Source organism: Drosophila sulfurigaster, chromosome 2R (genome assembly GCF_023558435.1).
Source record: "Drosophila sulfurigaster albostrigata strain 15112-1811.04 chromosome 2R, ASM2355843v2, whole genome shotgun sequence".
In the NCBI taxonomy this organism is placed as follows: domain Eukaryota; kingdom Metazoa; phylum Arthropoda; class Insecta; order Diptera; family Drosophilidae; genus Drosophila; species Drosophila sulfurigaster.
In genome coordinates, this window is record NC_084882.1 from 710,585 (window position 1) to 738,506 (window position 27,922).

General features: G+C 37.5%; 1 protein-coding gene and 2 long non-coding RNA genes across 4 annotated transcripts; 2 read left to right on the forward strand and 1 right to left on the reverse strand.

The window, feature by feature from the left end:
- Window positions 1-2,767: 2,767 nt before the first annotated feature.
- LOC133839086 (uncharacterized) lies at window positions 2,768-3,180 on the reverse strand. Its single transcript, XR_009894049.1, has 2 exons — window positions 3,048-3,180; window positions 2,768-2,985 (listed from the first exon to the last, which is right to left on the reverse strand). It is a non-coding gene; the product is annotated as an uncharacterized LOC133839086 (long non-coding RNA).
- Window positions 3,181-15,605: 12,425 nt separating this feature from the next.
- On the forward strand, window positions 15,606-16,502 carry LOC133839281 (putative nuclease HARBI1). 2 transcript variants are annotated; one of them, XR_009894088.1, is made up of 3 exons: window positions 15,606-15,694; window positions 15,747-15,849; window positions 15,917-16,496. XR_009894088.1 is itself a non-coding variant. In XM_062270707.1 (2 exons), exons 1-2 carry the CDS (start codon window positions 15,836-15,838, stop codon window positions 16,467-16,469), a joined length of 567 nt encoding a protein of 188 aa, XP_062126691.1. In that variant the 5' UTR covers window positions 15,691-15,835; the 3' UTR covers window positions 16,470-16,502. The 2 variants fall into 2 exon arrangements, 1 of the variants encoding a protein (XP_062126691.1); XM_062270707.1 differs by having other exon boundaries at window positions 15,691-15,849; window positions 15,917-16,502.
- Window positions 16,503-24,825: 8,323 nt separating this feature from the next.
- On the forward strand, window positions 24,826-25,516 carry LOC133835716 (uncharacterized). Its single transcript, XR_009893637.1, has 3 exons — window positions 24,826-24,857; window positions 24,910-25,012; window positions 25,080-25,516. It is a non-coding gene; the product is annotated as an uncharacterized LOC133835716 (long non-coding RNA).
- The last annotated feature ends 2,406 nt before the right edge of the window (window positions 25,517-27,922 follow it).

Below are 27,922 nucleotides of genomic sequence, written 5' to 3' on the forward strand. Positions count from 1 at the left end.
ACACATATTCATACACTCAGTCACAAAGATTACAACACCAGACATCAAAGTCATGCATAGACACAGCCAACGAAACGTCATGTCCGATTGTCGTTGTGTGGTGAGTTAAGGTGAGTTGAGTTTATTTTTGGGGTGAATTGCAGCAGGCGAACAACGCACAAACAGCCACCCAAATAGCAATAAGCTAAGTATGTCAAGGTTGAATGCATATCAGAGAACGGCACGGGTATACACACTCAACCGGTGCACCGGTTACTCATGTGCCTTTTCGATATACTTGCACTCATAAGTATGAGTAGCCAAAAATACACATACACATGAGGCTTATACTCATGAGCAATAAGTGTATCGAAAGGCTTATACTCATGAGCATAAGTGTATCGAAAGCCGAGTGCCTAAAATGATCGGGTGCCGAATAGGCAAGTGCAAGAAAGGTCTGAGTATAACAATGACTCATACTCGCAGCACTCGCAAGATTGCATTGACCACCGCTGGCAACCATCTCAACTTTCTAGCCTTGCTCAGACGACAACGTCACCGCCCGCTTATCAGTTTCAAGCACGAACATTATTAGAGTCTAGAATTCTTAGGAAGAATAACAATATAAGACAATAAGACAAATATAATATAACAAATCTAATTAACCTATACTAAAGTTGCTTATCTGACTTAAATACAAGTTCTGATTGCTTTTGAAAGTGAAATAAACAAATAGTTAAACTTAAACATTTTATTTATATATGATTTTCTTTATAGAAAATGTACTTAATGGAAACACAAGACAAATAACAAATAACTGAAAGGGGCAAAAAAAAAGAGTACATTTTAGGATAATTCGGCGGGGGCGGGTGCTGTTGACTCATGGATCTCCAAGTCGCTGTCCTCCTCCGTTTCTTGGTCATAATATTCGGCACATTCAAAGTTCTCCTCCTCGCTGTCCGCATCCGAAATGCAAATGACTTCCGGCGATGCGATTGGTTGATTTGTCGGTGACGCTGGCGTGGCTGGCGAGGGGGGTGTTGGTATGGTGGACATGTTATTACGGTAATTGTTTAGTACGACCAGAGAACGGCACGGGTATACACACTCAACCGGTGCACCGGTTAGTCATGTGCCTTTTCGATATACTTGCACTCATAAGTGTAAGTAGCCAAAAATACACATAATCATGAGGCTTATACTCATGAGCAATAAGTGTATCGAAAGGCTTATACTTATGAGCATAAGTGTATCGAAAGGCTTATACTCATGAGTGTGAGTATCAAGAAAGGCCTGACACTTATTGTGCAAGTGCCGAGGCATACTCGGCAATTTGCGATCGGTAATTCTATGCACTCGGGTAAAGCCGGTGCCGGTGGTTATGGGCAAGTGTATCCGATACACTTGGTAAAAAATTATGAGTGGACTGAACGAATCTACCCGAGTCTCGCCTAGTTGCAGAACCAACTGATTGGCGTGTATTTTGGGTGTTTCTATTGATCGATCTAGTTACTGGACGATTTATTGTAATAGCTCCGGCGGGATTATTACTCGCACCTTGAGGTCTACCCAATGTGGTTCGTGGATTGGCACCTGCCACACGTGACAAATTCTCGGCACTATGTGTAAGAGTACATGGCTGCCTACAATTTGGACAAGTGGTGTTACCATTTAACCACTCTGACAAACAAGATCTATGAAATTTATGTTTACACCGTGTTTCGTTATAAGCTTTTTCAGAATTGACGTCGTTGCAAATAGTGCAGACAATGGATTCTTGGGCCACGTTGCTTAACGAAACTAAATCCTCTGTACTACGCATAACTGTCATAATGAAACTTGTTTTCTCTATATAATTTTTATTCAGAACATAATATTCAACAATATTATATAACAACAATAATATTATAATATTCAACAATATTATTTAAATTCGGAAGATAATATTCAACAATATTATTTAAATTCAGAAGATTTATTTATTTATTATTTATATTATATATTTTCTCATAAAAATCTTTTAATTGGGACTTATCCTTTTATTACTTGTTGCAAAATAACAAATATATATATCCTGCAAAATTTCGTAGCAAATTAACTGAATCTATAAACTTCTTTGATTATTTGATGAAGGAAAAGAGGAAGTTGTCGAAATAATCCAACAAGAGCAATCTCAATTTTCTCACTCATTCAAACAGAAAAACAAAACTTACTGATAACTGAAATCTATCACTTGGTTTAGATCAACCTGAGGTTAATTCTAACATTCCAGAGTGATGAGATGACAAGTTCGAATAAGCCTTAGAGACTACTAACTACTATGGTTAGTATTATATTGGCCAACTTGATTATTGGTTAGGCTCTACGAAAATTAGTAGAATACCTACACTTCCGAATAATCAAACAGCTGACACACTGAACTAATAAAGATTTGGATGGCGGTTGAGGAAGGAAATGGGAATATGAAAAAGGTAACCGGAAACGCGGCGATGCGATACCTAGATTCTGGATCGCTGTATGGTTGCGTAATAGATTCCAGGCCTCAACGTTGGCTCTAACAATTTTGAACTCAACGTTTTTTTATAACCAAAACCTCGCGGCAAAGATCTCAATGCCGACGAGTAGCGCAGGCTCGGCAATATATATATAATACCGAATCGTTTCAACGAGTCTGCGTCAGAAATGCGCGGCCTCAGCAGCGCATGGCGCAACTTCCACAATGATAACGAGAAGCGGCAACGCTGATCCGTTCTCTCTCAAAAAGAAGGAGTTTAAGCTAGCGTTCCTGCTGGAACCGCCTTAGCAACGCATGGCGTAGCTTCTACAGCTTCCTGCTGTCTTGGGCGTCACTAAACTGGTGACTCAATTGCAAATATCTAGGCGCTTTGTGGCAACTTCCTTTGCAAAGTTGTTGCCACTCCTTTTTGGCGCGGGGCCTCTGCAGTTGCAGATCAGTTGGCGTGTGCTGTACTGTGGTCGTCGCCACGTGATTACACACACAATATCCTACACCAAGAAAAGGGTACTCATTAAAATTAAGAAATTTGGTTTTCTCGCTACGTACATACCTTGTAAAACCAACGAGAAGGCCAAAGAATTAAAAAAAAATGCACTTTGAATAGTGCGCAATCCCGAACAACGCCAAGAAAATATATATATAATATTATGACGGATGTCGTCAGATTTATTTTTTTATTTTGCTTCGGCACACTTTATCTCTGTAGCTTTCGAATTAAAAAGAGATGGTCTAGACTAGATTAAGCGTGGATATCGATATTGTTTGATTAATCTAAGTTCGATATCGATATTATTTAATACGATATTAATGTGTATGGCAAAAGTGATCCTGCCAACTCACCGCAAATATTCGATTAATAGACTAATATACTAACATCTTCGCGAGCAGCTGTTAGCTTGCACAACAGTCGCGTCGCAAATATTGATACCACCATACAATTTAAATTCAAATTGCAAATTAACGGACATTGCTCACCCGTACAAACGGAGCACCGCTCTTCAGCGCACAGCGGCCAGCGGAGCTCCTGAAGTGCGCACCAAGAGTCGCTCTTGTGACCCTTGTACCTAGCGGAGCCCCTCTAAGGGGCCAATCATGTTAAGCAGCAATCGAATAGTGAAAAGATCAAATGTCTTACAACAAAACTAGAACATTTTTCTGTAATGCATTTTTAAAACATCTCACTAGTTTACAATTAAATCGAACACGAAAACTAATATTACAATGCCTTAAAACAATATTGCAAATTTGTATTTGACGTGAAAAACAAATATTTATATTCTAATTTGAAACAAAAAATAAGTTAAAACCATAGCTTGCAAATAACTGCTAACCGTTTTTATACCCGCTACCCATAGGGTAGAAGGGTATTATAACCTTGTGCCGACAGGAAATTTATGTAATAGGTAGAAGGAGGCATCTCTGACCCTACAAAGTTTATATATTCTTGATCAGCGTCAATAGCCGAGACGATCTAGCCATGTTCGTCTGTCCATATGAACTCCTAGATCTCAAGGACTACGGAAGATAGAGCTATATTTTTCGACAGCATTTGTTATGTTTGCACGCAGATCAAGTTTGTTTCAAATTTTTGCCACGCCCCCTTCCGCCATTGCAAATCAAAAAAATCGAATAACAAGCGTAATTTTAAAGATAGAGTTACGAATTTTGGTATATACAGTAATAACTATAGTAGTTATGATTCCTGATTCCTGAGAATTTGGTTGCAATCAGAAAAAAATTGTCGAAGTTATTAAAGAAATACTTTTGTACTTACTAGGGGTCTGAGTTGCTTTGGCTGACAATCTGGTATATTGAGCCGTCTATGGTATATTTTGAATGCGGTACTATATCGATATACCAAATATACCATTTGGTATATTTTTAGTATTTTTACAGTATATTCGGTATATTTTGAGAAAAATACCGAAAAATATATTTCTTTTATTCAAAATGGGTAGCGGGTATTTCACAGTCGAGTACACTCGACTGTAGCTTTCTTACTTGTTTTCCTTACGCTCTGTTCGCGAGAACAACCGAAAAAAGACATGCCGTTTCGGTTTCTCTCTGAGCAGCAGACTTTGCTTCTTTTTGTTTCGGGTTTCTGTTGAACGCATTACGATGAGCCGATCATGAAACTCTCGTTTACCGAACATCGCTCAATGAGAGATTCGAGTGACGCTCGCGCAGAGAGACTCATTAAATGACCGATTGACTGAAAAAGTCAGCGAAAAACGTCTTTTCAATAATTTGTCTTCGTTTCGTTGCATTTTGCAATTTCGTTGCATTTATTAATTTCTTCCCATTTTCAATCAATTTTGGCAAGTCAATGCTTACACGCGAGATTCACAAAGCCAATTGACGCGTTGAACCCACGAAACTTCACATACACACATATGTACATGCACAAAAGACTTTTTGAATCGTCGATCGCGAGCAAACGGTCCGAGAATGAGCAGAGCAAACGAAAACAGAAAAAACTGTTCTTCGGCTGAGCGCGAGCAAAATTTGTATACAAGCAATTCAATCGGTTGCTATCAGACTTTTTGCTCAAAGTCTCAATGACGAACACTTATTTTGAGACCGCACGAATCGGTTAACAGTTAGTTGCAAGCTATAGTTAAAACTATAAAAAATAGAAATGAAGCAAAATTAAAACGAACAAGTAAGGAAGGCACATTCAAGTGTGCTCGACTGTGAGATACCCGCTACCCATTTTGAATACAAGCAACATATTGCGGTAATAATCTCAAAATTAAAAAATTAAAAATGTGTCGATCGGGACTCGAACCCGATTACAATTCCTATAGTAATTATTGTATATAGCATTAAAAAAAAATGTTTGTACCGCGACCGGGACTCGACCCGGACACTACAACATGTTGGGCTTGCACTTCACCGCTATTTAACTCCAAGCATCTACGACACGATGAATTTTTGTCGTGTTTATCTTCGTTGGAAAACTACAGATGCATACACATACCAATATAGGCGAGCATATAGCAGGCGTTTTTGCCCATACAAAAGTATTTCTTTAATAACTTCCACAATTTTTGCCCGGCACGAAACTTATTTACACATACATATAAGGAAATTTAATAGACGTATAATTTATATATATATATATAAGTGCATATTTATTAAGGTATATTGTATATTTTTATGTATTTAATGAAAAACGAACTAAAAACTAAGTAATATTTAATAAATATATTTAAAAATTAAATTTTTTCTAAATTTGTGCTTTTTAGCCTAGTGCGTTTGTCATTCAAAACATTCAAAACACCCGACGTTGAAAAAAGCCCTTCGCTCGTAGACGAACTGGCTGGAATAGCCAGAATGGTCAGAGCTAATTTGGGAAGGTATTTTAAGTCGCTTGCATTATTCCAAAATTCTAGAATATGTGTGCCAGGAGCTACTGGATAGGCCAAATATTTGTTAATATTTGTCAATATCGATTTTCTCAACTTTTCATTTTTTTACATAATTTAAGTCTAAAAATTCAGCAAACATTCAATTTTAAGAATTATTTGGGCTTAAGTTATTAGTCATCATGTCATCAAAGCTACTATTTTCATGATCTATAAATTCGGAGAGCATTGCTTTTACCGTAGCTAACACATTTTCTTTTTTTTTCTCAGAGGAAATTCATCTCTCAAGAAAAGCCCAAACAAATGATCGATTGCCGGAAGAAACCTGACTTCTAATGCGCTTAGGGTCATTGCTTTAAACTCACTTATTATTTGGGAATCAAGTGTGCTAGTTCTGCAAAGTTTACATAATTTTTCAAATATTTGCATTGTTGGTTCCTAATCAGAGCTAAGTGCTTCAGAGCAGTCCCTAACAGGTTTTAAGAAGCATAAAATGTTTTCAAGTAATGAAAAATCGAAATTACTAATTCGCTGTAGCTTATCTTCTTTAAGTAAAAGAGTTATTTCCTCTTTTACATTAAATATACTCAAGAGCATAAAAATGAAGAGTTCCAGCGTATTTTAACTTGCTGTTTCAGCATTTTTGAGAGCTTACTGTTAAGCTGAGAATGTTTAAAATATTTGACTAATGATTTGCAGCAATCTATTAAAGCCTTCACTTCCGCAATAGGATTTTTCTCAATGACGTCATCCATGACAAGGTTCAGATTGTGACAAGCACAAGATAAGCGCTTGAAGCTTTGAAATGCCGCAACAACATTTGCACCATTGTCCGTAACGAACACAGCTGGATTCATAGTTTCCTGTAAATGTCGTGAACATTTTTGAGAATATTTTCTCCAGATTCCTTCTCGTCCAAGAAGTCCATGATGCCTATAAAAGATTCATATTCTTCTCGTCCAGGAAGTCCATGATGCCTGTAAAAGTAAGTTAAATGCTTCATAAACATTAATAAATAAATATGTAAGTATGAACACGTACATTATATGTAATCGTACACACAAATATATTATAAAAATTGATTAATATTAATAGCTAAAAGAGCGACGTTCAGTCGGAAGCTATCATCCACATAGTGAGCAGTAAGCGATATAAAATTTCGCTGCGTGTACAGAACATCTTTTTTTCTCTACAGAAGACGAAAATTAAATTTGATTTAATTAGGTTAACCTGGCAAATAGCCAGAAATCGCGTATGACCAGGGCAAACACAACATTTGAATGGCCACAGTTGCCAACTCAAAAAATCTCCGGTTTTCACCAGAATCTTTAAAGACCAAAATTTGTTTGTGTTGCTGATGTTGGCCCACTTGATCAAATTGAAATGGAAACACTAAGCGAGTGATGAAATCAGCGTATTTCGAGAAAACAATCGATACGCCAACACATTTTCTGGATTGTTTATAAGTGACTATCGTAAATCTGCCACTTTTCCATATTTTGTACTTTTGTGTTAGCAACACAAAAAAAGTTGGGAAAAAGCCAACAGAATTTCTAAAAAAAAGCTAGAATTCCCGCTTTTCACAATTCCCGCAATTCACAAATTTTTCCCGCATTTAGCCTTCAAAAAAAGCCTGTTTTGGCGGGAAAAAATCCAAATTGGCAGCACTGCAAGCCGATGCGCTTGCGGGCAAAAGAGAGAGCACAAATATGTGTGTATGAATGTATGTCGGCGATTATCGCGACATACAAACGTACAACGGACAAGAAATAAAGAAAAAACGAAATGCTGGTGCGCACAGCTGGAATTTAAGTTATTTAATTTAAATGTTTATATGTATATGTATGGAGTATACAATATATAACATTCGCACTTTAGTATATTTCTCTCTTTGAATACTTTCCTTTTATCACTGTTTGCACTTGCACTTGCACTCAGAAAAAAAAAAGAAAAACACACATGCATACATACGTACGCGATTGGCGGAAAAAAATAGAAATAATAATTTGTTATAAATGAATGTATATAGGATAAAAACGCAGAAAAGGTCGTCCGAAGCAAAAAGGAAAGCAACTTGGCAAAAGATGTTGGAATCTTTTGCACAATATGGCGGAAATTGAGGGGCGGACGACCGTGGGAGAAGTGATAGGACAAATGGAAAAAACTTGTGATACTTATCTGCGTAGTATGCTGAAATGCCGATGAAAATGATTATCCGGCTCGAAGGACCAAATGTTGTCGTAGGGGCGCTGAAAACTTCCAAGTTCTTCCTTTTCCGAAATAAAAACACTCGCGGTTTTTTCTTATTATATATATGTATTTATTGCGAAACTTAGCGGGTTGTTGAAAACGCACAATTGGGGGGTAATTATACCGATGCGAAAGAGGCGAAAATTAGAACTTCCAATAGAGAAAATGCCGACGGCATTTCGTCGATCTATTGCGCTGAGCCGCGCTCAGCGGTGGTGAGTTGTGGGAGAGAGAAGCTGAGAGCACTGGAGCTTGAGTGCATTCTTACGCATTGAGCGCATTGCTGGTGAGCGAAAAAGCTTTGAGTGCTTTTCGGTCGGCGGAACGGATGTGTGCCCCTCACCTACAATGCGCTCGCATCAACACACACCTCCAACATCCATTTTACAAATTATAAAATTTTTCTTTCGTTTGGATTTGCCAAGCGCATAAAGTCACCAAAAGTTTCCCACCAATTTTGTCACAAAAATCAGCTGTTCAATCACCTGACATTAAATATCTATAAAAATTTTAAGGTTGCATTTTTAACAAAAATATTTATTGATACTTTCTATCTAGGGTATCTGGTTTCAATATATAAAATAAAAATTAAGATTTTCTTACATACAATTTTGGACTTTATGCCACCAAATCGGCCATCCGTCCCAGTGGGCAACGTCCTGAATGGTTTGTCGCGACATTTTTATTTTTCACAAATTGGTTAATTTCACAATAGGCCGCCAAGTAGGTAGCATCAATAAGCAATTAAAATGGGATAAATGGCGGTTCTAATTCGATCAAAACAAAATTGTTTTCAGGCCTATTTCGGGCTTTTACAGGCCTATTTCGGATTTTTACAGGCCGGGCCTTTTCCTAAGCTCCGGGCCCGCACGAATTTTAATTGTTAGGCCCGGGCCCGCTCCAGGCCTGTGTAAGTCCGTGGGCCCGTGCCCACCTCTAATGACAACTACTCTAGTTTACGTTTTTGGTGTATTGGCGGGGGCGGAAGTGGGCGTGCCAAACATTTTAAACAAACTTGATTTGCGTGCAAACAAAATTATAGCTCTATCTCTTATAGTCTCTGAGATATACATAGGTATTCATGCGGGCAGACGGACATGGGTAGATCGTCTCTGCTATTGATGCTGATCAAGAATGTATATACTTTATCAGGTCGGAGATGCCTTCTTCTACCTGTTACATACATTTCCTGCCGGCAGAAATTTATAATACCCTTCTACCCTATGGGTAGCGGGTATACAAAATATTACCGCTATATTTTGCCTTTATTCAAAATGGGTAGCGGGGGCTCTCAGAGTCGAGCATATGTATGTACTTGAAGCTTTCTTGATTTTTATGTTCTTTGAATGATCAGCATAAAAGTATGCAATATTTCGTTCTCCAATTACAAATTTGTATGGCATAATTGCAGGTTTGTTTACATACATGTAAATAAAAACGTAAGCAGTAAATTTTACAATTCTCAAGTGGTTCTAGTTTCGGTTTGCTTAGAGCCTCTCTAGTGGTTGTCAATGACATGAACGATGGAACAGTAGCTGGGGGTGATGCCCCCAGCAACGGGGGCACGCCCATGTTTACATACTGCCACGGTTGCCACTTAAAAAATTTTTAATGAGCCAAAAAAAGATTAAAAATGAGCCAATTTGAATAAAAAAGAGCCAAATTTAATAAAAATGTGCCAAAGAGCCAACGAGAAAAAAGAGCCAGTTTTGGCTCAAAAGAGCCAATTCTGGCAACCGAGCATACAGCTCCCTGCCCACAGTGACGGCAGCCGCCACGGTGCCCGTCTCCGTCCCTGTGGTCGTGCCTGTGGCGCTGGAAACAGCCACAACAGCAACGGGCAACAGCGGCGTCAACACCAGCGCGAGAACGGTCACGGAGACAGGTGTTGGTGGTTGGGAAGGAGGTGTGACGACGGGCGGCGGCGGAGGCGGTAATAACTATGAGGAGCGCATAAATTACTGCAGGATGAAGGAGGCGGAGTTCCGTTGCTGGGAGCAACAGCTGGCCTCGGAAGGAGGAGTTTGAATATATGCGCGAAACTAAAGATAAGCATACTGCAAAGGGAGGAGGAACAATTGTGCACACGGTTCAGCACATAAGATGTAATTTTGAATATTAATATTTTCTTTCTATTGAATGCAATCCTGATTTTAAACGACATCATGTAATATCTGTCCACGTTGTTGGGCCAAATTTCAAATTCTTATAATATCAGCCCCTTGTTGGGTGTCAGAATTACTTGCAGCATGCATGGGTGGGTTGTTGCTGTCACTGATGATCGCTATGCTCGCGGTGAATTATTATAGAGTCCCTCATAAAATATGCATGATACGATCCTCATGCGAATACAACAAAAGGCACCCAAGCCTAAAAAAAAACAGCAAACTTTGGCCAAATAAACAAGCTAATTTGAAACTGAAAAGAAAACTCACAAGAATAGCAGTGTACCTAAATGGAGAGGACTGAGGGGTTGATGTCATTCTCCTTGTTCGCTACCCATCCAGCCATAGTCTTCTAATGTATTTTTAAGGGAAGACCCCAAACGCAGCTTATTATTTACCCATTCTTTTGCTCCCATGTCATCAGAAAAGAAATTTTAGATTTCCATCATCATTATAAAGTTTAATTAATCAAGCAGAAATAAACGGAAATTCAGTATATTCATAATAATGGTTATTCTAATAAAATTTATCCATATTTGCAAAATAAACTAGATTATAACTTAGTATTATTAGAATATGTGTACAAGTATATAGTATAAGTATGAGTGGCCGTAAATATGTATAAGTAAATCTTTTAAGTATTTAGAATTTTTAATGTGTTGGGCTACTGCACTCTCAATAGTGTCTACAATTTTAAATCATACATTTTACAATATTTTATTTTATTTGCAATTATTTATTCATTCCTGTTTCATATTTCATGTTTCATGTTTTTGCTCTCAGCAACGAGGTTTGCGAGCAACTAGGTTTGAGAACAACTAGGTTTGTGAGCAATTAGGTTTGAGAACAACTTCATTGGTACAGTTTAGTATTAGTTTATTTCATTCAGCAGTTTAATATCATTGTGTGGTTTTATTTTTAATGTTCACTGAATGTTTTATATATCGACGCATTTCCGCAAATGTATCGTATGTTGAAAAATCCAATTTTACAGAATAAGCTTTTTTTTTTAATTTAATCTCTTAGGAATGAGAAAATCCTGGAAATATTTTTCAAGGTTACGTGGTTTTAGCTACAATAACGAATGAAAACTTAATTTTTGTCATTAAAGACAACATTTCATGAAAAAATAAAAATAAAATTACATACGATAATTTTGCACGCTTTGTTTTCATACCCTTGCGTACAACGTGCGACATACGATAATAAAAATTGATTTATTATGCAAAATTAGAATTTTATTAAGAAAATTTTTTTTTAGAAATTTTATTAATTAACAACATTATATAATATATACATTATATACAAAATATTTGTAATATATTTATTTAAAGTATTTTAGTAAATGTAATTTAACTGTTTATTATTAATCGTGATAACTTGGAGTGAACAATACTACGCATTCTATTTTATCAACTACGACTTTTTCTGCTGCAACGACTTAATACCTTCGCGACTTTCCAAGGAGTGAATTGCGTTCGCAATTGAAACTTAATTTTTATCGGAACTATAGGGTTTTCAGTTATAATATTTCACAGGGTAGTGAGACATTAGGTGCCTAACAATTTTGCATTAAAATCTCAATTTCGAAAAATGCGACATACGATACTTTCGCGGAAATGCGTCGATATTGTATTCGTTTTGTTTTCATTTGAATAATATTACAAAATACACTCAACATAACATTCATTCTTATTCTCTTTCTCCGCTCCTGAAAAAGAAATCGTAATAGCGATCCATGGCAACAAAATATACGAATATCATTGAACGGGCAATCAGTTACATACCTCATTTCTGCTTTTCTTTGTTTTTGTCTTTATTAATCCCTGGACTAGGCAGATGAGTTAACTGATGCACTTGTCATTGCAAATCAAGGCAAATACATAAAAAGAAATAGGTTAATAAACGAAAAGAAAAGTGCGCAAGCCGCCGGCAATCACAGCGCGGCTACACTGGCCAACACAAAAGTGTTACCGATGTGGTTGCTAACGCCTTGCGACTTTCTTTTTTCACTCATCCAAATTTCCTCGATGAAGGCCTTCTCGACGATGAGGTGTTGTTGTTTTTGGTTAATATTGATTATTTTTAATTCTTTCACCAATTTATGATTGTCCTGCACTTGATAGCCTTAAGACAATTTGTTTTTAAGTTATTAGGCAATGAAAAAAAAGAACAAAAAATGTTCTGTCGAGTGTATTGTCTTTTAATTTTTTCACTTATTATTTTCACACCCACACACAATGTACATATATATATATCGCTGCTTCAGTGTTTTTTTTTTCTCTGCTCTTTTGCTCACTGTTCACTAATACTTATTTATGCTTTTAATTACTATTCTTTTCACTTTGTTAATATTTGGGCTTTCAGTTGTTTTTCTTATTTTAAACTGATATTCAGCTGCAATGATTGGTTGATATTCTTAGCGATTGGCACTCGCTATCTATGCACTTGCACTTTTTTTTTTATAACTGTTATTTTTAATTTTTTTTTAAATTTATTTATATATTTCGTTTCCCTCCCTCGTGTCGTGGTCTGCTCCCTGCTGCTTCTGTCTGACGCCCTCCTTAGCCGTTGGCTGGTAGCATTCGCTCTCGCATTCGCAGTCGGACGTGTTTTTTTTCTTCCCTCTTAAACTTTGTGATTTTTCATTAAATTTCATATTTATTTACAATTAATATAACATTAATTTTACTCTCTCACTTGTGTTTAACTACAGATCGTTAAATCGCTGTGTGCTTTCGTGTATTTAGTAAATTATTATCTTTTTTTCTGAAAATATAACAACAAATTGTGTGGACAAACTTTGCTTTGCTTTGTTAGCAAAACAATTCTGTTTTCGTTGCCGCTGCACTTTGTTTTTGTATTTTTGTTTACTTTCGCGCTCTTCTTTTTTCACTTGCTATTCTTTGCGCTCAACGCTGTTACAATAGTTAGCTCTACCTCTCTTGGTGTTGTTGTTGGCTATCGTCTATCTTGCGTCTCGCTCGACCTGTGCATACTCTCTGTGTTTTGTGCTCTTCGTAAGTACAGATCATATTAGTTTGCAAATAATTTACCTATTTTGATTTATTTCTTTTTTTGTTTTTTAATTTTTTAATTAGTTTAATAATCTTTGTTTTAGCAATATGTTAGTCTGCTATAACAAGAAATGCCGGGTGCCAGTTGGTGCCAAAATGGGTTTTGTTTGTTGCTGGTTATGCGACAACGTTGCACATGAAAAATGTGCTGGCTTTAACGGCCGTATAGTGGATTTGATTTCGGCCAAGTCTGGATTGAGATGGACTTGTGAACATTGTAGGGACTCTGAACGCGATATTGCTGGGTTTATACGGCAGACGCGAACTGGTTTTAAAGATATATTGGCGGGCTTTAAAAAACTCTCCGATAGCTTTTCTGCTTTGGATTCTGGGTTTAAGAGTATGAAGCTCTTGACCGAGTCTCCGAAGCGTAAAAAGGCCAATACGCGTCTGTCGATTACCCCAATCGAGCTTTCTGTCCCAGTTGATGTTCCAAGCTTATCTGTACCACCTGCTGGGGAAAAATCTATCTGCTGTAAATGGGGCCATGAGGTTCTGGGATTTATAAAACGCTGGTCGAAAGAGTTCAATCACTAAGACTTTGTACGTATCACTGGTTCGTCCTATCCTTGAGTACGGATCTCTTGTCTGGAATCCCCAGTATAGGGTTTATCAAGATAGGATTGAATCGGTGCAGAAACAATTCTTATTATTTGCTCTTCGTAGTTTAAATTGGAATCCTAATATTAGATTACCACCATATCGCAGTAGACTTTTATTACTAAACCTTCCTTCTCTTTCTGACCGCAGAACTATGCAAGGTGCGTTTTTATACAGAGACTAATTAATGGTGAAATAGACTCTTTGGAGCTGTTAAGTCAAATTAGTTTTGCAGTTCTTTTCAGGATCACTAGGAATTTTCTTCCACTTCTCATTTCACGTAGATCTACTAACTTTTCTTGCCATAATCCCTTCCGTATTCTGTGTGTGAACTATAATAATCTCAATAACGTAGTTTGCTCTAGTAAATCTATTCCTTTGCTTAAAACCTTATTATTAGCTTATTTATCGAGTATTTAATTGTTATTTATTTTATACATTTATTCTAACATATTTTTAATCTAATTTAATTAGCTGTCCAGCGTCTTTTAATATTTATTCGCGGTTTTCGTTTAATGCATGCTGTTCACAAATTTATTTTGTTTTGTCCGCGCGTCAACAAGCCGGTGCTTGGTATCGCTGGGCCACTTGATGGTACTGCCGTTAGTACGTCAACGTCCAAATAATAAATAATAAAAGATTATTCTTTTCTGTTTTAAATATGGACACCGGATTTTAAACAATTTTTATAAATTTTTTCAACTAATTATTTTTTCCTGTAGTTTTATAATAATTACCTTGCCTGGACGGCACTGTGGAGTAATATGTCGATACCAGCTTTTTGTGGCAAAAGCAGCGGGGATGGACAAGATTAAATTACAAAAATTTTTATTTTCTTGGCCACGAGGCCTTTAGACTTTTGGGACTTCTGGGTGGATTTTTCTTTCTTCTTCAACAGAGTATTCCAAGACGTCTTCTCCCCTTGCGATCTTGATAGAAAAAGAACAAACCTTGATAGTGCAGATCTTAACCAGCTCAAGTGAGAGCGGTATTCACCTTATGGTGAATTTGCATCTGTCACTTACAACGTTGTAACTCTCCACTGTCACCCACATACATATCTGACGTACGCCTATGCGCGCCTAAATATTTAAATTCAAATTCTAACGTTTTATTTTTTTTTTTTTTTGGGTTATTTTAAGTTTTTAAATTTCTATTGTTTTTGTTTACTGTATGGGTCCATTGCAATCATTGCCTTACAATTACATTTAAAATACAGTTAGTTAGCCTTAAAAGTGTACTCTTAAGTTGTTCAACTATTAACGTTATCTCGCTGCTTAATTATAGACAACTTGTTGAACCGAGTTGGTTCGGCAGGAAAGTCTTGGCTGAAGCGTAAAATAAAACACGTCGTACTGCTTTGAGTATTTATTCGCAACTGTATATATTAAATGTTAGTTTACATAGTTATGTGCAGTGCAGATGATAATGTTAATGCACTGCTACTTTTAGTTATCGATACTTATCATATGCGTACATTGACACCGTATTTCGAACGGCCATTCCTCTTGATAAGCGGATTGCAATCGCAATCGTCTGCGGAGTATCGGACAGTGGGCACGTTGTTTGGTGTGTCAAAAGCTATGGTCTGCAAAATATTGCTAGAATTTTGCCATGAGACATGTAGAGTTCTGTCATCCGGCTACCTCCCGCATAACTTCCTCACGCTATCCAAATTGGAGGAATGCGTTAAAGGCTTCGAAAAATTTGGCTTCCCACAATGCTTAGGCGCGATTGGTGAGTATAATTATAGTTTTCATGGAATTTTATTAAAGAAAGAATTTTTTAGATGGCTGTCATATTGAAATTCATCCATCTGCAGCTGATGCAGCTGACTATTTTAATTATAAAGGCTGGTACTCAACTATATTGTTTGCAATGGTTGATGCTCGGTAAATATGCAATTATTGTATGATACTAATTTTGGCATTTGTATATTCATGTTAAATGTAATTTTAGATACATATTTCTTTATATAAACGTTGGAGGCCCAGGGCGTTGTCATGACTCCCAAATTTTTGAGCGAAGTAGGCTACGTCAATTATTAGATGAGTCGACACTATTAAAGAATAACCTGCGCATTATTTCGGGAGTCGATGTGCCTGTTGTGGTGATTGGTGATTCAGCTTTCAAATTTTCGGCTCAAGTGATGAAGCCATATGCTTTTTCAAATACTGAAAATGAAACTATGAAGGCTTTTAATTATACTTTAGCCAAATCACGCAGGGTGGTCGAAAATGCTTTCGGCCATTTAAAAGCTCGATTTCGGCGAATCGGGAAAGGCCTTGATAACCATTACAGTAAAACGGCTGTTGTTATTACAGCATGTTGCATCTTACATAATTTCACCAAACGTGAAAACATTGATATTCCGGGAATTTTGGAACCAAGCCCCGATGATCCACACCAGCCCGAGAAATCTGATGAAGACGACTATGAAACAATTGATTTCGATAGCGACGCTGAGCCAATTCGTTCAGAAATTTCATCATACATTGTAAACAATAAATAACTGAAATATAAAGAATTTGTGTGTAACGCATTTATTTCAAATTTTTAGTATTTTCAGAATAGTATTTACAAAAGCATATGTAGCTGAACCTTGTGACTCGAATGATTTATATTCGGGTGATTCTAATATCATCCTTTTTTGAGTTGATGATGAAGGTAGTAATGTACCAGATGAGCTTTCTTCAAATATTACGCTATTTTCGTCAGTCGACGCTTCAAGCACAATATTTCGCGGTAGTGGCTGACTTAGCACAGTACTACCTTCATCATCAACTCCAAAAAGGATGACGTTAGAATCACCCGAATATAAATCATAGATCATAGATCATGAATCTATCCCACTTCCCTTCATCGAGATCTAAAAATAACAATTTAAGACTTACTATTGATGGTTGAGAGCTTTGAAATCATAGCTTACCCATGCTTTCGAGGATGCATTCATCAAAATTTATTGACTTCACCGCTGACAAGATTCTGTAGACCTTGGCAAAATGTTGACACTTCGACGGCGCACCGCCAGTTGGACCTCGCTTCTTAATTTCATTTCTTTTTTTATAAATATACACCCGTTATTACTGAACTCAATAAATATGATTTATACAACTTAGTTATATTTTTTGGTCAAATTGTCTATCTTGGTCCTTACATCCTTCCACTTCACATTGAAGCCTGCCGCCAAAAACTTCTCACACATACGTTTGAATAAGTGCGTGTTTTTTTTGGGCAGACCTCAATGCACAGTGGTTGAGCCCATAGGCCAAAAATAAAAAAAGTCATAACAACAAAAATGTGCCAAAAGTAAACAAATGGTTTCTAAATTGTCCAACCTTTTTCATGGCAAACTAGATTTTTCTGGATATCAAACGGTTCTTTCTAAAAATAGAAAGCAGGTAGTCATTTGCACAGCACAGCGCATCGCGAATTTTTCACAACCAAACCGAACTTTGAAATGGTCAGTTCATTTATTACGTGTTCAAATTTATAATATTTGTAATGGATTTTGAAGTTGAAGGTATTTTCTAAAATTTGAGATATTATAAAAAAACGTACTTATTAAACTCTTCTTGTTATATTAATTTGAAATAATACATGTTTTTTGTCTATATTTTGAACGTCTTTTTTATGTTTAGCTAAAGTTTTAGTAGTGACGCCACAGAACGCCACAGTTAAGTTGTATACCAATGTGTTTGCCTGGCTCTAAAGGTAATAAATGTGCAAATTTTTTTTTCAGAAAATTGCAGATGTGCTTATAATCGTAAAAATTCTAACACCGTCTTAACATTTTCAGGGTCAGTTCTGCACTAAAAAATTTGTTTTCGCCCGTGTGCTTGTTGTGCTGTTGCCCTGTCTTCGTCTTTTGAGTTTGTGTTTATTAATAGTTTTTCATTTATTAATAGTTTTGATTTATTTTTTGTTTATTCCCTTGGTTTAAATTTTAATAGGTGTTTCTTATAAGTGTGTATTCTCACGTTTATATGTTTTTAATTTATGGTGCAGCGATGAAGGTAGCGCTGTTGAAAGGCGAACGAAGTTGATTGAAGTTGTAGAAGCAAATATTATTAAAAACGGCTAAGTTAAGTGTCAAAGCGAATTGAATACGTTTGTAAGAGGATTATAACGTTTTGGGTTAATTATATGTTATATGTGAATTTATGGTTGTTTTACTTTTTGGGATTACGATTAAACCAACGTTTGTATTAAGAGGTCAAATATTGAATTTAGTCTTGGAAAAAAATTATTTTATCCGTTTGTATGGAAGCTATATGATACGATTTTTTTACAGTGTGTTTAGAATATTTTTATAGATTTTTGGATTTTTCACGCATGTACATCTTTGATCTTTGGTGTACCTAAGTGGGCACGAATGAAGAAAAAACTCGAAGAGTAACTAGTTTGATAGAAGAAAGCAGCAATATAATTTAAATACTTATATATATCTTATATATGTCTTGGATTCTAATATGAAATTTTAGCACTGTAACTCCACCGGAAGAATTTTGGCGCACAATCGGCATGTAAGCCATAATAAGGTTGTATGGGAGCTATAGGATATAGTCCTCCGATGTATCCAATTTTTTTTACTATATATACAAAATATTTTTTTAAATTTTTGGGGAAAATTTCGTAACGATATCTCAACGGGAAATATTTTTGGCCGCGGCTTCATACAAGCCCAACCACTGTGCAATGCCGTCAAATTCTCCTCCCACAACTCGAACAACATAGCCTCGTGGATGCCACTCCACGATATTGACGGCTTGCGAGTTTTTTTGGCTCATCTAAAATATAAAAAAATTGCTTTAAAAAGCAAAAACAAATTTTTATTTTTCTATTTTCATACCTTGGCGCACTTTAATGTCAGCTGTTTGTTTAGTGGTAAGCTCTTTTTCGTTGCCATATCGATCAAAATATCGCGTAATTACCCAAAAAGTTCGTTCGCTATTTCTACGTAGCTCGCGAACGTAGAAAACCCGACTTTTTTTTCTTACGGGTTTTTACATGGGGCGAACGAAACATTCGGCCTGAACGGAAAAAAACCAAAGAAAACCGAGGTTTTGGGTGTAGTGGAAATAGGATATTACACAATCTCCAAAATTGACAAAAAAAAGCAAAAACTGTGTTGATAAAAATATCAAACAAAAATACTGGAAAAATACCGAAGACAGTGCTGTGGTATTTTACACCCAAATGGGTACGGAAGTAGCGGACACAGACGAAGAACGCAAAAGGACGGAAAATTTCCCTTAACGAAAAAAAATAGAAAAGAAACGAAAAAAAAAAAAAAAAACAAGAGTACAATAATAACAGAAAGACAGGAAGCTGGAAAAACAGCAATGTATATAGGTATATTTACCGAAAAAAAAAACGACAATGTTTTCAATTGTTTTTATTGCTGTTGGATAAGAAAATAATATAAAGAATATTAACGATGCAAGTTGTTTTGCGCGCAACTAAACGGAGGAGGTCGCGGTTTTCACTACTCACTATAAAATATGCGTGAGCTTGGTGGCAGTGACTTGGAGGAAAAACAAATTGACTATGTAAGTATGTATGTACGTGTGTCACTGCCGAAATTTGCTTGCACTGGAAACAGAGTACAAGCAAATCACACCGACCACCACGCGTTACTTGCAGGGATGTGTGTGTGTGATTTTTTTTTATTCGTAGTATAGGTAATAGAGAAGCAAGGTGTACAAAAGTGAAGGTTAGAATTATACAAAGAGAAGAAAATGAAACTGTAGAAAACAGAATTAGCGGAGCCGGGCTCTTGTGGGTCGGCCGCGAAGCAATGCTTCACAAGGGCATCGGTGCTTGCTTACTCCCTCGTTATTTGTCTAGCCTTCTTGGCCCTCCTTTGATTGCTCCTTCGTCCATTCTTTTATGCACGGGATAAGCCGGTGAGTCCACCGTCCTTTGGACGACCCGTTCCACCGAGTTTGCCACCTGTCGAGACTTTCCCGTTGTACTCTCTGTTTGGCCATTTTTTTCTCAGCGCTGGTTGAGGAACCAGTCTGAAGCTGCCGGAAAAACCAGTCTGAAGCTGCCGGACCGTTTCCTCGAAGGGGGATATGCCGGCAAAGACAGCCTCATCGGAAACAGTCCTGAATCCGCTTATGATTCTAATGGCGCTCAGCCGAAAGGTTGACGACAAGCCGCCGATGTAGGAGCTTTTGAATAAGGCAACTGCCCTGATAGGAGCAGCATAGAGGGTATGGACCTTGTCACGCTTGATAGTAATGCTCGACGACTCAGTTTGGGGCCCCTGGTGTTGGATATCAGACGAAATAACACCATGTTGGTAACTGAAGCCTTGCGGCTAATCTCCTGCAGATGTTCTCGAAAACATAATCTTGAGTCGATCATCAGGTAGCCTTGTGTTATCTTCCTTCACGCTGGGAAACAGATCCGTGACAATCCCATGCAATAGATCATCCGGTGGTGGTATGCCTTACCCCATGGGTCGTCCTCCAGTGTGTTACACAGGGCCAGAAAACACTGTTTTTTGCTCCCCCTGATCGCGCTTTTAAGAGCTTTGTGACTCTCTCTAAAAGCTGTTTGTCATTCTAGGAAATAGGGTCTTCCCCGCGCTCTCTGACAGCTCCTCCTCGCGTGATTACAGACACTAGCCTCGTTCCACCAATAGACTGGCATGTAGCGTAGCGAGGGTTTGCTCGGCTCGGTATAGAGCCTACGTATGCCGACTCCACCCTCTCCATGACAGTTTGAACCATTGAGAAGAACCAGATCCAGTGAATCAAAGGCTTCGACTACTAATCGCCCTGCGACAAATACCGGTGAGTGGCCTCTCGCGTTCGCAGCTAATTTATGCAAGATGTTATCAAAGTCCGAAATTGGCAGACTGGGGGCTAGGTATACGCTGTCCACCCAAACGCTGCCCACTAGCGCCCTGACAGCCTGTTGGTAGCCAAACTGGGGTGGATTTCTGCCACTGAGAACGCATACGTCCACCCCGTTCTCCCTGACCGACTCCAGTAAGAGGTCGTGAGCCGCTGCACAGTGGTTAAGGTTCAACTGCATAACCTGCATACTGAGCGTTCGTTACTTCGCCCGCCTGCCGAAGGGCAGAGTCTGCTACCCGCCATGTGGTTGATCTCACTGCTGCCTCTGGATGAACAAAGAAAGCATCTCGCTGTTCTGTTGTACGTGGCCGCTTTGTGGTTTTGCTCGCCGCATTTAAAACAGCTATTCGATCTGTCCACTGAGCCTCGGGACTTGTTCGCGATGTGCCCGAAATCCAAGCATTTAAAGCACCGAGTTCTGGGTTCCTGTCGCCGCCTGAGTTTTGGCGTAAGCTGGTCTTATGCTCTTTACCTGGCACAAATTAGCCGACATGCCAACTTGCTCTACCATCGCTTTAACCACCTCCTCTTTGCTTGCCAGTTCATCCAGGTCTCTGACAACTAGTTGCGTGAGCTGGACCAGATCCTCGAAGTTCAAGCAGCAGATCGCCCTTAGCAGTTCTACGCGCAGTGGTCACTCTGTCCGAGACATTTTTGAGTTTACCGCCCTGCCGTCTCGTAAATACAAAGAGCACGTTGCTGTAGCTCATCTCACCTTTCGCACTTACTACCAGCGCGTCCGGGCGTGATTTGGTGGACTTTTTCTTAGCGGTGCTCCTTGGCTCTACGGTGATCCACTCGGCTGGCGCATGGCTTGAGTTCTTGTTGCGCTTTGGAGGAGTTTTCCTCGCTCTCATTTTCTCTCGGCCGTTTGGGCGTGACCACTGACTTGCTCCCAGCTGCCGCCAACTCTACTCCTCTTGGGGCTGCCTGTGCTAGTAGAAAAAAAATATAATATATATGTATATAATAATAAAATATTTGAGCAGTAGCAAAATATTTCCCCTCACCCCTCGCGTTTTATATATATAAGCAGCAGCAGCGGTAACGGAGGCAATATAGCGAGCTGGCGATGTAATTATCGACAACGAAAGTCGTGCCGTCGACTAACAAAATAAAAACTCTTCACCTAGAAATCAAAAATAAAAATTTTAAATCAAAATTAAATAGTATTAACTGCCGCAATTGTCGGGCAAAAATTTTTCACTGCCACAATTCCGGCCAATTACAATGTATATGTTGCAAATATATTCGTTAGACTGCGATACATAATCGCTATTGCTGTTAATTGTCACCAATAATAAAATACTGGTCGAGCCGTTGCTGGCTTGCTTACATTCTAATATACATTGCTGCTTGCTACTACTGCTATCCTTATCCTTCTCTTAACGGTCGCGTGCCGATCATACGCTTGCCATCTCATTCCTACTACCGCTGCTGCCCTCTCTCCCATATATACACATGTATATGTGTATGTATGTGTTCTATTGAGTGTCTTCGTTGCATATATGCGTATGTACATGTGTATGTACATGCGTATGCATCGAGGACTTGGTCGCTTCGCTTCTCTTCTCTACGTCTCACACACTCACACCCTTCACAGTCGTGTTAAATTCGCCGATCATAGCGCAAGTGCTCGGAAAAGCAGAAACAAAATCAAATCTCTGACTTTGTCGTGTGTGCTTTAATTAAAAAATTATTTGCCGCCAAAAAAGGTATTTACATACCAACATTACTTACTTATATATACATATACACCCAATTTTCACCCTTTTGTCGTAGTATATTTGTTTTCTTTGAATTATACATTTTTTATTGTACATATTTTATTCAAATTGTGAAGTATTTGAGCGGGAAAAAAGTTTTCCTCGCGTTTTATATATGTGCAGCAGCAGCAGCAATTTTGATTTATTTCTTTTTTTTTAATTTTTAATTGGTTTAATAATCTTTGTTTTAGCAATATGTTAGTCTGCTATAACAAGAAATGCCGGGTGCCAGTTGGTGCCAAAATGGGTTTTGTTTGTTGCTGGTTATGCGACAACGTTGCACATGAAAAATGTGCTGGCTTTAACGGCCGTATAGTGGATTTGATTTCGGCCAAGTCTGGATTGAGATGGACTTGTGAACACTGTAGGGACTCTGACCGCGATATTGCTGGGTTTATTCGGCAGACGCGAACTGGTTTTAAAGATATATTGGCGGGCTTTAAAAAACTCTCCGATAGCTTTTCTGCCTTGGATTCTGGGTTTAAGAGTATGAAGCTATTGACCGAGTCTCCGAAGCGTAAAAAGGCTAATACGCGTCTGTCGATTACCCCAATCGAGCTTTCTGTCCCAGTTGATGTTCCAAGTTTATCTGTACCACCTGCTGGGGAAAAATCTATCTGCTGTAAATAGGGCCATGAGTGTTCTGGGATTTATAAAACGCTGGTCGAAAGAGTTCAATGATCCCTACATCACTAAGACTTTGTACGTCTCACTGGTTCGTCCTATCCTTGAGTACGGATCTCTTGTCTGGAATCCCCAGTATAGGGTTTATCAAGATAGGATTGAATCGGTGCAGAAACAATTCTTATTATTTGCTCTTCGTAGTTTAAATTGGAATCCTAATATTAGATTACCACCATATCGCAGTAGACTTTTATTACTAAACCTTCCTTCTCTTTCTGACCGCAGAACAATGCAAGGTTTGCTCTAGTAAATCTATTCCTTAAAACCTTATTATTAGCTTATTTATCGAGTATTTAATTGTTATTTATTTTATTATACATTTATTCTAACATATTTTTAATCTAATTTAATTAGCTGTCCAGCGTCTTTTAATATTTATTCGCGGTTTTCGTTTAATGCATGCTGTTCACAAATTTATTTTGTTTTGTCCGCGCGTCAACAAGCCGGTGCTTGGTATCGCTGGGCCACTTGATGGTACTGCCGTTAGTACGTCAACGTCCAAATAATAAATAATAAAAGATTATTCTTTTCTGTTTTAAATATGGACACCGGATTTTAAACAATTTTTATAAATTTTTTTCAACTAATTATTTTTTCCTGTAGTTTTATAATAATTACCTTGCCTGGACGGCACTGTGGAGTAATATGTCGATACCAGCTTTTTGTGGCAAAAGCAGCGGGGATGGACAAGATTAGATTAAGAAAATTTTTATTTTCTTGGCCACGAGGCCTTTAGACTTTTGGGACTTCTGGGTGGATTTTTCTTTCTTCTTCAACAGAGTATTCCAAGACGTCTTCTCCCCTTGCGATCTTGATAGAAAAAGAACAAACCTTGATAGTGTAGATCTTAACCAGCTCAAGTGAGAGCGGTATTCACCTTATGGTGAATTTGCATCTGTCACTTACAACGTTGTAACTCTCCACTGTCACCCACATACATATCTGACGTACGCCTATGCGCGCCTAAATATTTAAATTCAAATTCTAACGTTTTATTTTTTTTTTTGGGTTATTTTAAGTTTTTAAATTTCTATTGTTTTTGTTTACTGTATGGGTCCATTGCAATCATTGCCTTACAATTACATTTAAAATACAGTTAGTTAGCCTTAAAAGTGTACTCTTAAGTTGTTCAACTATTAACGTTATCTCGCTGCTTAATTATAGACAACTTGTTGAACCGAGTTGGTTCGGCAGGAAAGTCTTGGCTGAAGCGTAAAATAAAACACGTCGTACTGCTTTGAGTATTTATTCGCAACTGTATATATTAAATGTTAGTTTACATAGTTATGTGCAGTGCAGATGATAATGTTAATGCACTGCTACTTTTAGTTATCGATACTTATCATATGCGTACATTGACACCGTATTTCGAACGGCCATTCCGCTTGATAAGCGGATTGCAATCGCAATCGTCTGCGGAGTATCGGACAGTGGGCACGTTGTTTGGTGTGTCAAAAGCTATGGTCTGCAAAATATTGCTAGAATTTTGCCATGAGACATGTAGAGTTCTGTCATCCGACTACCTCCCGCATAACTTCTTCACGCAATTTGGCTTCCCACAATGCTTAGGCGCGATTGGTGAGTATAATTATAGTTTTCATGGAATTTTATTAAAGAACGAGTTTTTTAGATGGCTGTCATATTGAAATTCATCCATCTGCAGCTGATGCAGCTGACTATTTTAATTATAAAGGCTGGTACTCAACTATATTGTTTGCAATGGTTGATGCTCGGTAAATATGCCATTATTGTGTGATACTAATTTTGGCATTTGTATATTCATGTTAAATGTAATTTTAGATACATATTTCTTTATATAAACGTTGGAGGCCCAGGACGCTGTCATGACTCCCAAATTTTTGAGCGAAGTAGGCTACGTCAATTATTAGATGAGTCGACACTATTAAAGAATAACCTGCGCATTATTTCGGGAGTCGATGTGCCTGTTGTGGTGATTGGTGATTCGGCTTTCAAATTTTCGGCTCAAGTGATGAAGCCATATGCTTTTTCAAATACTGAAAATGAAACTATGAAGGCTTTTAATTATACTTTAGCCAAATCACGCAGGGTGGTCGAAAATGCTTTCGGCCATTTAAAAGCTCGATTTCGGCGAATCGGGAAAGGCCTTGATAACCATTACAAATTAAAACGGCTGTTGTTATTACAGCATGTTGCATCTTACATAATTTCACCAAACGTGAAAACATTGATATTCCGGGAATTTTGGAACCAAGCCCCGATGATATAAAGAATTTGTGTGTAACGCATTTATTTCAACTTTTTAGTATTTTCAGAATAGTATTTACAAAAAAGCATATTTAACAAAATAATATTAACATAATCATAATAACAACATAAAAGTATTTAACAAAATATTTACAAAATAATAATATCCAAATATAAAAGTATTTAACAAAATATTTACAAAATAATAATATTGCTTAACACAAACAAAAATTGCCGCACTTCATTGCTAGTAATTTTTTTATATTTTCAAAGTCAAAAAATGTAATTTGCAATATTTTTCTATTCACTCCGTTAAATAGAGCCTTTTCCCCTCTACTGCTACGACAAATCGCTCCATTAATTTAATTAATTACTACCTTTATCATCAACTCCAAAAAGGATGAAGTTAGAATCACCCGAATATAAATCATTCGAGTCACACGGTTCAGCTAGCGCAGGACAGGACTGCCTGCGCCGACGATTTGAAATAGACGACATGAATCTATCCCACTTCCCTTCATCGGGATCTAAAAATAACAATTTAAGACTTACTATTGATGGTTGAGAGCTTTGAAATCATAGCTTACCCATGCTATCCAGGATGCATTCATCAAAATTTATTGACTTCACCGCTGACAAGATTCTGTAGACCTTGGCAAAATGTTGACACTTCGATGGCGCACCGCCAGTTGGACCTCGCTTCTTAATTTCATTTCTTTTTTATAAATATACACCCGTTATTACTGAACTCAATAAATATGATTTATACAACTTAGTTATATTTTTTAGTCAAATTGTCTATCTTGGTCCTTACATCCTTCCACTTCACATTGAAGCCTGCCGTCAAAAACTTCTCACACATACGTTTGAATATGTGCGTGTTTTTTTTGGGCAGACCTCAATGCACAGTGGTTGAGCCCATTGGCCAAAAATAAAAAAAGGAATAACAACAAAAATGTGCCAGAAGTAAACAAATGGTTTCTAAATTGTCCAGCCTTTTTCATGGCAAACTAGATTTTCTGGATATCTAACGGTTCTTTCTAAAAATAGAAAGCAGGTAGTCATTTGCACAGCACAGCTTGCGCGCATCGCGAATTTTTCACAACCAAACCGAACTTTGAAATGGTCAGTTCATTTATTACGTGTTCAAATTTATAATATTTGTAATGGATTTTGAAGTTGAAGGTATTTTCTAAAATTTGAGATATTATAAAAAAACGTACTTATTAAACTCTTCTTGTTGTATTAATTTGAAATAATACATGTTTTTTGTCTATATTTTGAACGTCTTTTTTATGTTTAGCTAAAGTTTTAGTAGTGACGCCACAGAACGCCACAGTTAAGTTGTATACCAATGTGTTTGCCTGGCTCTAAAGGTAATAAATGTGCAAATTTTTTTCAGAAAATTGCAGATGTGCTTATAATCGTAAAAATTCTAACACCGTCTTAACATTTTCAGGGTCAGTTTTGCACTAAAACAAGTAAGAAAGTTACAGTCGAGTGTGCTCGACTGTGAGATACCCGCTACCCATTTTTAATAAAGGCAAAAAATTGCGGTATCATTTTCAAAATATACCGAAAATACTTAAAAAATACTAAAAATATACCAAATGGTATTTTTGGTATATCGATATAGTACCGCATTCAAAATATACCATATACGGCTCAAAATACCAGATTGTCAGCCAAAGCAACTCAGACCCTAGTAAGTAGGCGTTTTGCCCATACAAAGTATTTCTTTAATAACTTCCACAATTTTTATCTGATCGCAAAAATTTTCAGGAATCATAAATACTATAGTTATTATTGTATATACCAAAATTCGCAATTTAGCTTTTACAATTACGCTTGTTATTCGATTTATTTGATTTACGGGGCGGAAGTGGCGTGGCAAAAATTTGAAACAAACTTGATCTGCGTGCAAACATAACAAATGCTGTCGAAAAAAAATTATAGCTCTATCTCTTATAGTCTCTGAGATCTAGGTGTTCATACGGACGGACGGACAGACGGACAGACGGACAGACACACAGACGGACAGACGGACATGGCTAGATCGTCTCGGCTGTTGACGCTGATCAAGAATATATATACTTTATAGGGTCGGAGATGCCTCCTTCTACCTGTTACATACATTTCCTGCCGGCACAAAGTTATAATACCCTTCTACCCTATGGGTAGCGGGTATAAAAATTTGTTTTCGCCCGTGTGCTTGTTGTGCTGTTGCCCTGTCTTCGTCTTTTGAGTTTGTGTTTATTAATAGTTTTTCATTTATTAATAGTTTTGATTTATTTTTTGTTTATTCCCTTGGTTTAAACTTTAATAGGTTTTTCTTATAAGTGTGTATTCTCACGTTTATATGTTTTTAATGTATGGTGCAGCGATAAAGGTAGCGCTGTTGAAAGGCGAACGAAGTT